General features: G+C 41.5%; 1 protein-coding gene across 5 annotated transcripts in view; it reads left to right on the top strand.

The window, feature by feature from the left end:
* Positions 1 to 12,796, top strand: part of CACNA2D1 (calcium voltage-gated channel auxiliary subunit alpha2delta 1) — a 373,123-nt gene that overhangs the window by 244,240 nt on the left and 116,087 nt on the right. For all 5 annotated transcript variants that reach the window (XM_083574976.1, XM_083574975.1, XM_083574977.1 and 2 more), the window contains exon 7: positions 10,401 to 10,532. In XM_083574976.1, coding sequence (XP_083431102.1) covers positions 10,401 to 10,532 — 132 coding nt within the window. The remainder of the gene's footprint in view (positions 1 to 10,400; positions 10,533 to 12,796) is intronic.

Consider the following 12,796-nt stretch of genomic DNA (forward strand, 5'->3'; position numbering starts at 1 on the left):
TCCGGGTTTTGAGATATTTGAATGCCCTTCTCTCAGTCCACAGGTAGCTGGGTGGATATGCAGGAGAGGGCCTTCTTGATTGCTGCTTCCTGACTCTGGAACTTCCTCCCTAGAGAAGTTAGACTGGCTCCCTCCTTCCTTGCTGTCCTTCCATGGACAGTTGAAAACCTTCTTGTTCCCACAGGCTTTGGGGAACTGATTGCTTTTAATGAAAGGGCTGGTGCCATGCTCTTTTCATGGCCATTATTTGTATGGTTTTAATAGATTTTTTGTGCACATAGTTTTAATTCTAGCAATGTTTATTTGTTTTTTTAATGATTTTTTAAAATGTTTTTAACTGTTTTTATTTTTATTTGTAAGCTGTCTTGAGTCCCTGTCAGGGAAAAGGGTGGGGTATAAATAAATAATATAACACTATTTGTATATAAGCCCCTTAACAACTTGGGACCAGTTTACTTGCAGGATCACCTTACTCCATACACACCCACTTGACTACTTCAATCTGTGGAGCTGGCACTCTTACAGTTACTACATAATACTTTTTGGAAATCAGTTTTTTGGCATGACACCACCTACCATTTGGAACTCCCTCCTTTGTTGTACTCCTTTTGCACCTGCTTAAAAAAATTTTTTGTTTAGGCAGGTCTATCCATACATGTGGTGCTTTGGTTTAAACCACAGAGCCTAGGACTTGCCGATCAGAAGGTCGGCGGTTCGAATGCCTGCAACAGGGTGAGCTCCCGTTGCTCGGTCCCTGCTCCTGCCAACCTAGCAGTTCGAAAGCACGTCAAAGTGCAAGTAGATAAATAAATAGGTACCGTTCCAGCGGGAAGGTAAACGGCGTTTCCGTGCGCTGCTCTGGTTTGCCAGAAACGGTTTAGTCATGCTGGCCATGTGACCCGGAAGCTGTACGCCGGCTCCCTCGGCTAATAAAGCGAGATGAGCGCCGCAACCCCAGAGTCGGCCATGACTGGACCTAATGGTCAGAGGTCCCTTTACCTTTACCTTTATCCATACATGTAGAAGTTACTTGTGTTTTATTTCGTTTAGTTTTGAATATTTTAATACCTTTAAAAATGGTTTTAATCTATCATTTTAATGCATTATTTTCCATTGTTGTAAAGCACTTTGAGGGTGTATTTTTATATACAATCGAGCCGTATATAAATTTGGTTAAATAAAAAAAATACAAGACAAATACAGAATATTTTCCATTGCTCTGTTAGGCCTTTTAAATAAATGAAGGGCAGAGGAGCTCCTTTCTCTTCCCTCCAGTAAAGGCTGCCTCATTAGGGAACCATACATGACATCTTTCAGAGATAGTAAATAGCTGCTAGGCTTCTCAAATACGTGTAGCTCTTTCTATGCAGACAAGGGGCCTACACATTGAATAAATCTGTTTTAAGAGACATCCATAATGTGTTGTTTTATTGATTACAGTTCTAAATAAGATTGAATGTTGGAGTAGTCAAGCCCTCTGACCCTAGTCTCAGATAAAACAAACAAAAAACCCAAGATTATTATTATTATTTTAATGAGCTTTTCAATTAGTGGTGAGTGGCTGTTCAGTTGTAAGCTCAAGGTTCTTTGCTAGCCAACTGTCAATCCATTTTGCAAATCTCACACTCTGAAAGAAAAGGGCGTCTATGCCATGCATAAGTAGAAATTATAGACATATGCCTGCTGTACAAAACAGATGCTGAAAAGTTAAAGGTGCTAGTAAGGGCACATCAGGAAGCAAGTTCAATATGATTTATTTATTTTTAATGTTTTAATTTGTATGTCCTGGTCTGCTACAAACGCTTATTGTTTGGCCCATTTCTTTCTGCCCCATCTGGCTCTAAGCACACTGGGTGAGGAAATGGGGGGTGGGGGTGGGGAATCAGGGCCGCCAAGAGAGGGGCTACTGATATATTGTGCCCAGAAAAGGTACGTCTATAGCCCTTGTGGAACAGAAGTGATGGAGCAAAATGTACATGCACCTTTCAGAACTATGGCTTGGTGAGATAGGAGCCCATGTCCATCTTCACTGTTTCTTAGCCAGTGAGTGAAATCAGAGCTGTGATTAATGAGTGCTATAGTATAGACCAGTTTAGGATCATACAAATAAAAGAGAAGACCCCAAAACAAGCCAGGAAGGCATCGTGCAGGGATTTCCTGATTCATTTGGAGCTGTTTTTGGTGAATGTGTTTTTCACTATTTTTATCTGGATTCCAAGCTGGTTTTATCAGATAAAATAATTGAGAAATCAAGGATTTTAGCATCACTTTGACGGCTCAGGAGCATCTCCACCTAAATGCAAAAGGTAGCTGCAAACAAAGGAGTTCAGACTCTGGTTTATTTTCAATAATACCAGTAATAATACTGGGCAGTTTTACAAAACCATTCAATAATACAAGAGAGGACTGTGTAGCTAGAATAAACAAGTGGTTATTCTATTTTTATGCAAAAGGCTTGACTGTATTCTTATAATGGAATAACTGGAATATACAAATGTTACTGTTTTGGATTAACAGGAGCTGGTGAAAACGTGGTAAATTTATGTGGCAATCCAACACACAATTACCTGAGAGTTGATCCCATTTAATTCAGTGGGGCCTACTTCTGAGTGTATCAGTATCAAACTTTATTTCGGTCACAGACCAGCAAAAGATAAAACATACGGATAAACTGAACACCTAAGACTTAAAACAGGTAGGGAATAAAAACTAGTACAGTGGTACCTCTGGATGCGAATGGGATCCATTCCGGAGCCCCTTTGCATCCTGAAGCGAACGCAACCCGTGTCCGCACGTCTGCATGGGTCACGATTCGCCACTTCCGCGCATGTGCGTGATGTCATTTTGACCGTCTATGCATGCGTGAGTGGCAAAACCTGGAAGTAACGTGCTCAGTTACTTCTGGGTCGCCGCGGAGCACAACCTGAAAATGCTTAACCTGAAGCTACTTCAACCCGAGGTATGGCTGTAATTAAAAGGTGATTATATCATACATAGGGACGCGGGTGATGCTGTGGGTTAAACCACAGAGCCTAGGACTTGCCGATCAGAAGGTCGGCGGTTCGAATCCCCGTGACGGGGTGAGCTCCTGTTGCTCGGTCCCAGCTCCTGCCAACCTAGCAGTTTGAAAGCACATCAAAGTCCAAGTAGATAAATAGGTACCGCTCCGGCGGGAAGGTAAATGGTGTTTCTGTGCGCTGCTCTGGTTCGCCAGAAGCGGCTCAGTCATGCTGGCCACATGACCCGGAAGCTGTATGCCGTCCAGTAGAGCGAGATGAGTGCCGCAACCCCAGAGTCGTCCGTGACTGGACCTAATGGTCAGGGGTCCCTTTACCTTTACCTTTACATCATACATACAGTGGTACCTCAGTTTTCGAACGTAATCCATTCCGGAAGACCATTCGACTTCCGAAACGTTTGAAAACAAAAGCATTTACTTATGGAAAACCCAATACGGAAGCTGCATTCGAAAACCAAAGCAGTTCCAGATTTTCGGCATTCGAAAACCTATTCATTCGACTTCCAAGATGTTCGAAAACTGAGGTACCACTGCACATACATAACTTTAAAAGATAAAAACAGGGACAAACTGTTAAAAGCGACTGTAAGGGAGGGAGTGCGGAGGAGCACAGGTCTTGCATTTTGGGCCTAGTTTGTGGTGCAAACCATCCTTTGACCAATATCCATCATGGCAGCGCAAAGTATAGCAACTGAGTATGTAACATCTGGGTTTTCATCTTGAAGTAGCAGGGAAGTATAAAGTTGTACTGTATGACCTGGAAATTTATGTAGTATAGGCAAGATGAACCTAGCTTGTATATCTGTATAGTATTGGCGGTGAAAAAAGACATGTTCTGTTGTTTCCAGTTGCCCAGAGCAACTGGCTGAGACTAGTCTTCTTCTTGCTTGGTGTAATGGTTATAAGGGGTTGCTCGTGCATAAGTTGCCGCCACTCCTGGCTAGGTTCCCTGGTTAAACCTTTTCTGTCTGGACAGCCCTTCACTTCGTGGCTGTTTCAGTCGCTAGCAGAATCCGTCAGTGGGCGTTTCTTGAACCTCTTCCAGCATAGAAGTTCTTTGACGCCAAGTCTCCGCCTACTCTCCCTGCGCGGAAGTCTTCTGCGCAGGGTGGGTGTGGGCAGCGGAGGACCCGTGCTCTCTCTGCTGGTCTCCGGCGAGGAGTCCTGGAGCCCCCTTGCCGATTCCCCCATCTGCCCCCCTTTATCCCTGGTGTTACGCTGATTTCCTTCCCCAGCCGATGAGCTGCCTCTCTCCCTGCTGGGCCCTTCTCCAGCATCGCTTGGGAGCCTTGCCTCCGCCTCTGGCTCCGATGGCAGTTCCCTGACACTTGGCTTTGCTCCCTTAGCTACTTCTGAGTGGAGATGACTAGGATTACACCAGCTGTAGTGCAAGTGTAGAAAACATTGGTGCCTTCCGTACATTGCTAACATCATCTCGTGACTTTGGGCTGATGCTGGTGGATGGCTCCACATTGGCTATCCTGCTATAGCCTACATCCTTAATTTTGTGGTGCTTGTTCAATAATTGCTCTTGTAGCATGGAAGTTATTTGACAATGTTAAGCTCCAAAGAACTTGATATGGTCTGTGTGATTTGTTTCTCTGTTGTGAAAGTGTAAAATTAGTTTCTTTGTGAATCTGACAGAGACACCGACACCCAGCTTGTCAAGAGAACTGACCAACATAAAATTGAGTTCTGCAACATTCTGGTCCTCGGGGGGGGGAGGGGAAGATGTACTTGAGTATTGATCCTTTTCCTGACAGCTGGGCTCTTTATGGGGTGCAAGGGCTTAGCAACAGCCAACATTTATTAGTGCCTTTTTAGATATCCGTTAACCGTTCTGCTTCCCCTGCGCTTCGCTTTTTGAAAACCAAACAGCTTCTCAGTAGAACCCAGAGCTTTAAAATAAAAATCGAATGGAATTGTACAAGTATGCAGCTGAATACCAGTTGCTCAGAGTCACAAATGAGCGAGGGCTATTGCTCTAATGTCCTGTTTTTGGCCTTCCCATAGGCTTACGGGTGGCCCCTGTGAGAACAAAGTGTTAGTAGTTCTTTGGTCTGAACCCACAGGGCTTTCCTTGTTTGTATAAATATGGATCTAAACAACATGCTGGTGGTTCCCGCCCCTCCCCCAATCTGTGCAAATTAAGATCCTAATATACATAAGGGAAATTTGTTGTTTCTTATATAAATAATATTTTCTGTTCTCTGTGGTCTAAACCACTGAGCCTCTTGGACATGCCGATTGGAAGGTCGGCAGTTTGAAGCCCTGCGACAGGGTGAGCTCCCGTTGCTCTGTCCAGCTCCTGCCAACCTAGCAGTTCGAAAGCACACCAGTGCAAATAGATAAATAGGTATCACTGTGGCAGGAAGGTAAACAGCATTTCCGTGAGCTCTGGTTTCCATCTTTGTGTCCTGTTGTGCCAGAAGTGGTTTAGTCATGCTGGGCACATGACCTGGAAAGCTGTCTGTGGACAAATGCTGGCTACCTCAGCCTGAAAGCAAGATGAGCACCACAACCCCATAGTTGGTTAATTCCACAGTGGGTTGCAGGCTAGACGGATGGAATCTTTTCTTTATTAGTTTCCAAAAAGACACTGATGTTCCCAATAATACTTCCTGGAAAAGCACAATAAGTCATTTTCTACCATAAAATGTTTTAAGAGTCTTTCTTCTTGACATTGAGAAATTATGCTGTGAATGGTGAATCCCCCGCCCCCCATCAGTGCATTAGCAACAGACAGATAACTGGAATTACTTGAGGTGGTTAAGACTTTAATTTTTAGTTTGCTTGAGATTGTTAGAGATTAATTTTTAGTTTTCTGCCTGTGCTGACTTGCACATTAGCAAGACCTTGGGATGAAGCTTGGGATATAAAGCTCTGTGTTCTGATACTATACCTGTGTCTGAGAGCTACACTGAGCTTCTTTGCTCCTATTTGAATTTCTCCTGGCTCCCATATAAATGGGAACCAAGAGCTCTTATGAATAAATGATAGTGTCTTTGGAAGGAGGCTGTTTGGTGAGATCATAACCGGGGGGATTTTATTTTATTTTCCCCCCATGCATGGATGTGTACCTTTCCTAGGCTCCCTTTCCTTTAATCCTTTGTTAATGAATGTAGAGTTTGCCAGCTTTGCAACCTGTTTACCTCCAGCTCTGAAACACCATCAGAAAAGACAAAGAAAAAGTGATAATGCCCCATCTGACAAGTAAACCTTGTTCTGTTCCAATTAACTGAATGCCAGCTGTTGCCTAGCATGAGTGAGTTATTTTTGGATTTTAGGGATGCATTTATGACTGATTAAAGCAGAATGAAAGGAATAGCTATTTATCAGTTTCATAATTAAGTTTCATTGTTTGTTCCCTCAATTATTAATCCAGAAATGTCCAGAAGTTGACATGGGCCTACTTTCATGTCTTTTGCTCTACAAATTTGTCTTGCACACTAATACTAATTTTTGTGTGAATAACCCAAGAATTGGCCAGGGTCAGCTTTAGGAATCTGGTTTCTATATCTTTGGCCACTTAGTGTTTATCTGATCATGCTTATGAATATAAATTTTCTTGTATTTCAAGTTAATCCAGAAGCTGGCTCTACTCATGAATATTAATGCGCACACAGCTGATCTCTGCAAATGATCACATCCATAAACATGAAAACACTGTTAACTTGCAATAATGAGCACTCTCTTGGATTTTGGTCCCAGCTCGGCTTTACAATTCTAATGTTACAATTTAATGCTCTATTCTCCCTCTCCATCTTTTTTAAGCCCCCATGGAAGCTGTTTTATTAATTTAGTATCTCCCACGAAAAGGATACCCTGTGTCAACGTTTGCAGTTGACTCAAAACACCATCTATGGTGTTACTTCTACACCTTCGTACATGACGAGGCTGTGATCATAGAGACCCATGGTTGTGTTCCCCAATTTTTTTGCCCATGAATGGGATATAAACTCTGGAGAGCTCCACCAAAGAGAAGACTGAATAAGATCAAAGATCTAGGAGATAGCTGGTTCAACTGTATATAAAAGCCAGCTGCTCCATTGTTACATTTGGGGCCTTTGTTCCCCTTTAGCTCCCTGAGCCACAGTCTCCTTATGTTCCCAACAGACCTTTGCATTCAATTTGTATACTAGGAAGATGGCAAGCTGGTAAATTTATGTAGTGAGTTTGTTCACTTACCATGCATTACTACAATATTGTAATATTTTTATCACACAGTGTGCAGTTATTTTAAATTTGTTCTTTGGAAATGTAGACTATTGTATATCTAAAAGCACAGAACATATTGGTCATGTGTTGGCATTGCGTTCGGAATTGTGCTGGGAATTGTGCCTGGTCAAGAGAAATGAGTGAAAGCATAAATAATGGCTAAGTTGCTAACAGCTGCATCTCTGAACACCTTGTTCCAGGCAACAACAGGAAACTTGCTTAACCACAAGGTAATGGATGAAGCCTATGGTGGAGCTAGAAGTTAACAAAGCAAGTCTAGGAGGGCTGTTAGAATCAATGACGCATGTACCGCGCTGTTTTGTGGAAAACTATAAAAGCATCAGTGTAACTTGTAGGTAGGGTCTCCTGTCTGCTACCAGAGGTGGATGGGACACCATTCTGGGGCAAGAATAAATTCTTATTGCTTTGCTACCTATTACCTCATTATTGATTTCCACTAGACAACAAACCTCAAAGTAGCAAAGTTCACAACAGCCATCCCAGAATGTGAAGCCAGCATGAGAGCTAGAGAAAATAAACATAGTTTCAGGATGAGTCCACAAAGACCTTCCCCTGCTTTCTTCTCCCTTCATCTTGGCAATAACACTGTGGCTGAGGCAGAAAGATGGAGAGAGAGGGTTCTCCCTGGCTTCCCTCTCTGGAACCCTTCATCAAAGCCACCAGTCGAATCATTCATCTTGGAAAGACTGATGACAGCGGCTTCTGCATAAGGGTTTGGAACAGGCCGTCAGTTCTTCTTTTAATAATAACCGCCTTTCTTGACGTCAGTGAGGTACAAAATTGCTCCTCTCATTGTGGAGACTTCCATTCTGAGTGTGTGTTTGTAGCATTGATAATATACCTGCCTGGCAGGGTTGGGAAAATCTGTTAGTTAAGGTTTCTCTCAGTTTCTCAATTTTTCCATTTCTTAAGTTCAATTCTCCATATTTCCACATCACTTTGCATTTTAAAAACCAAACAAACAAATCTCATGAAAATTCATCAGCATTTTGGTGCAAACTTCTACCAATGTACACATTTTTGTGAAACATTTTTGTATGTTATTTCTCACTATTGTGTATGAAGGAGTACATTGCAAAATTCAGAGAAGTCTGAACTTCAAATATTGGCTGCGTTTTGGTTCATGCATTGTTTCAGAAAGTGAAATATAGGTTGGCTCACCTTTAAATGAAATGAGTCTCTGGCCCGTACTTACTGCCCAGTCTGACTTCCTTTCTCAACCTCTCCACTGAATCAGAGGCACAGATGCAACAATGCCAACCTGCTCCTTCAAGCCACTGCTGTGCTCTGTTCAAAGTACTGGTTTTGTCCTTTAAAGGCCTCCATGGCTTGGGACTAGGATCACCTGAAAGACTAATAATAATAATAATAATAATTTTTATTTATACCCCGCCCTCCCCAGCCAAGGCCGGGCTCAGAGCAGCTTACAAGTAATAATAAAAACAAGTTAAATGATTACAACTTAAAAACAAAATTAAAAATACAACATTAAAATATTGAAACATTAAAATATTAAAATGTAGCCTCATCGCAGGAGGAGAAGGAAAAGAAAAAAGAAAGAGAGGGAGGGAATCAAATTGGCTCCAAGTCAAAGGCCAGTGTGCCTGCCCCTATCCTGAGAATGGAGGTCCTTCTTTGGGTGCTCCTTCAGTCTGAGGTGGGTGGTGGCTACAGGGGAAACAACCTACTGGGTGTTGATGGCCTCCAACTATGCTCTCTCCAGGGTGGCTCACCTGATGCCTACCTTGATGCCTGTGAGAGGCAGGCAAAGGCCAAACTTTTGGAAACTTCTCTTTTGTTATTCCTCAGAACTGCTCTCACCCTGTGCTTTTATGGTGTATTTAGTTATTTATAGTATTTATAGCCTGCTCTTCATTGAATATTTCCAAACCAAGAGTGGGGAACAAAGCAATAAAAATACCCAGAGAAAAACACCAATATACAAAGATGACAAAATCATATGAACAGGTCCAATAAGCAACCAATTAATAATTCTGCCATAAAGTAAATAAGCAAAACTACAATGACCAGAAAAAACAAAACATACAAATAAATAAAACGAGTTTAACCAAATGCCTAGGTCAGTGGTTTTCAACCTGGTAAGGGGTGACATAACTGGGGGCCCCTGCCTCACAGGGGAGCCACAGAAAGAGTGTAGTTGGTCAAGGGTGGTGTGGACTCAGAAAGGTTGAAAACCTCTGACTTAGGTAGAAATACAGACACAGGACATTCAAACAGATTAAATAACCAGCAGTCTTTGCACTCTCTCTCACACAAAGAGGGTCGCCATCTGTGCCAATCTCTCTCTGCAGTTTTTAGGCAAGCAGCTGCCACAAACAGCATTCAGGGTCCTCCTAAATGTTGTTGGGTGTTGGTGTCTTTTTATAATAAGTTTGGTTATAAATTTTTGCAAGACACCCTGGGAACTTGCTGAAAGCTGGGTCAAAAAACTCTAAATAAATAAAATAAAAACTATTGTACTTTCTTCTTCTTTTTAAAAGAAATCAAAACTGTATGACTGTGTGATGGACTAGAGCCCTCGTCCATCAGCGTAAACATACGAAGAAGTGGAAGATGAAGAAGAGAGAAAAACATTCAAACAGTCTTGCCAACACATGAAACTTTGTTGTGCAATAGTACTAAAAGTAGAATGGTACAAAATACAGCAAAGGGTAGAGAAATAGTAAGTAGCATCATTTCAGTAAGGCAAGGTAAAGGCACCCTGAGTCAAATGCAATTATGGGATACGGCGTGCATTTCGCCAAGGGAGCCAGCGTTTGTCCGCAGACAGCTTTTCTGTGTCATGTGTCATGACTAAACCACTTCTGGTGCAACGGGACACCACGACGAGTGCCAAAGCACACGGAAACACTGTTTACCTTCCCGCTACAGCGGTACCTATTTATCTATTTGCACTGGTATGCTTTTGAACTGCTAGGTTGGCAGGAGCTGGGACAGAGCAACGGGAGCTCACCCTGTTGCGTGGATTCAAACCGCCAACCTTCCGATTGGCAAACCAAAGAGGCTCAGTGGTTTAGAGCACAGCGCCACCCGCTCCCCTCGTTTCAGGATATGGTATGTAACAAATGTAACCATGGTTTTGCAATACCAAATTTCTTTCTTTTTTTTTTGTCTTTTTCAGCTACAATTGTGTTGAATGAACTGAACTGGACCGGAGCTTTAGATGAAGTCTTTAAAAGGAACAGAGAAGAAGACCCAACCTTGCTTTGGCAAGTTTTTGGCAGTGCAACTGGCCTCGCCAGGTATTACCCAGGTAATTTGCAGTCCGGAAGACATAAATTTGTTCCAGGGCACTAACTTTGTCACTCCAGTCAATTCATATAAAAATCACCACACATTTTTAGCAGGGCAGGCAAGAGAATACAAATTAGCCATTCCCTTGTGTAAAGTTTGTGAAGTTGGAGCTGGGAGCGTTTAAAGTGTTGTGAGAAGAGAACTCATATCCCCAAAATCTAATTAACTCCAGGCTGTTCCCTAAAAGAGAAGAAATATCTGGTGGAGTCTTGTTTGAAAATTTCAACAGGCATGTTGGCTTTTTATATAGGTTGCAGTTCTCTGTATGCCCCTCATAAGGGTTTGCATGACAGTTGCTTCCTCTAGCCTTGGGAGTGCTTGAATCAACCACTAGGTGCATAATTTTACTGAGTTAAATTAAGAGGGAGCGCTACTGTTTCATGGGGAATGTTTGCCCTTATGAACTGTCTTCAGTACCTCTGAAGATGATGACTCTGCCACTGGAGTTCAAACTGATTAATACAGAGAGAAGGGTTTTGTTTTATGCATGCATCTGTTCCGCTCTTTAGAGAATCTCATTACTGTACCATAGTAATTAATTTAAGAGGGTGTATTTTTATTTCTTTAGGCCACTAGTAGACTTAGTTCAATTAATGTATTCTGGGAGAGACATCTAATCCAGTTAGTTTAATGCTTCTATAAAGCAGTTTCTAAAAAAAGAAAATAAATTAAGCAATCAAATTTTACTGTATGACTAAGAGCTCAAACCTTTGCATATGTACTCAGATGTAAGTCCCACTAAGTTAAATGGGGCTTACTCTCCAGTAAATGGGAATAAGATTGCATCCTAAGTGTTGATGTCCTGCATATATACTATACTTAGTACTTTAGTTTCTGATGCTAATTTGGCTTCTAAAGTCTATCAGGGTTTTACAGTGTCCACTTTTCATCATTGCAGGCAATGGTTTTTCAAATTTCTTTGAAGGCTCAGAAAGTCCTGGGTGTCCTGAGATCAGATAGTGGGTTGTCTGCACTATTTTCTGCACACTTCATTCCTCAACCCTTCATTATGGAATTAGGGAAATTAAATTTATGCTTATGCACAGAATTTACATAATTCCCAAGCAGTGTTTCAGCTTCCTTGAAATCTAATTTGAGTTTCTCTAGTGGAGGAAATTTGGGGGACTCGGTATACAATTAGTCCAGCTTATTGTTCAATCCAGTGTCCGTTTTTGCATAATAAAAATATTGTACATCTATCAAGTCCCTGAACATTCTGAGCCCAATAAATTGTTTCCTTCTCTATTTCTGTGTGTGCCTCCAACTCTGCTTTTCTGTGCTGCATACTGTGAATAACTTGCAGCCCGCACTTCTTTCCAGGTCCCCAATAATTTTATTTATTTTATTTCATAAAACTTATATACTGCTTGATTATATCTAGTATATGCAGCAACCCTTGGCAACAGTGTACAATTAAAATAGGGCTATGGAGTTCATTCACTTTTTGCCTAATAACTGAGCAATATAAACTACCCATGCATCTCAAAGCTTTCTGTTTATTTTTCTTATTTATTTATTTATTTATTTATACATCTTTATCTGGGTTTTTTTAAAGTACTCAGAAGAAACAGAAATATTAAAGACAGATAGTTAATTAAATTAAATTAAATTAATGAGTGAAATCATTTAAAAGCAATTGTTAATGAACTCCTTCATCAAAGGACTATCAGCAGCAATAAAAACAACTACAGGACACCAACATTCATTGGATATACTCCATGCAACTTGTGTGGTTGGGGACAACTTTAAAACCAATCACAGAACCAAGGTAGCACCCCAAAAATGCCACAAAATGTGTTTTTTGGGGGTAATTTGGGTGCTACAAGGTATCAACCATATGTCTGGCTTGACAACCATATGTCTGGAGTGCTCTGATGGTGTTTCCTGCTTGGCAGGGGGTTGGACTCGATGGCCCTTGTGGTCTCTTCCAACTCTATGATTCTATCATTCTATGATCATTTATTATGAGCCCAAGGTGTTTCAGGGGAAAAATCATTTATCAAGAGCACATTGTTTTCAGCAACAATTTTGACTCACCAGGGATATTTCAGTAACTGTGAGGATATTGCAGATTTTCAGTGGGCTGGGAATTCCAAAGTATGGATGTCACAGCTATGCTTGGTCACCCATTGACAGAATCAAATTCTGAAAATAAAGAGCCTATGCAAAATATGTGAACTAACTAGCTCCATAAACATGAGTGTTGCATTATTTGGATAATTT

Source organism: Podarcis filfolensis, assembly GCF_964270895.1.
Source record: "Podarcis filfolensis genome assembly, chromosome: 10".
In the NCBI taxonomy this organism is placed as follows: Eukaryota; Metazoa; Chordata; class Lepidosauria; order Squamata; family Lacertidae; genus Podarcis; species Podarcis filfolensis.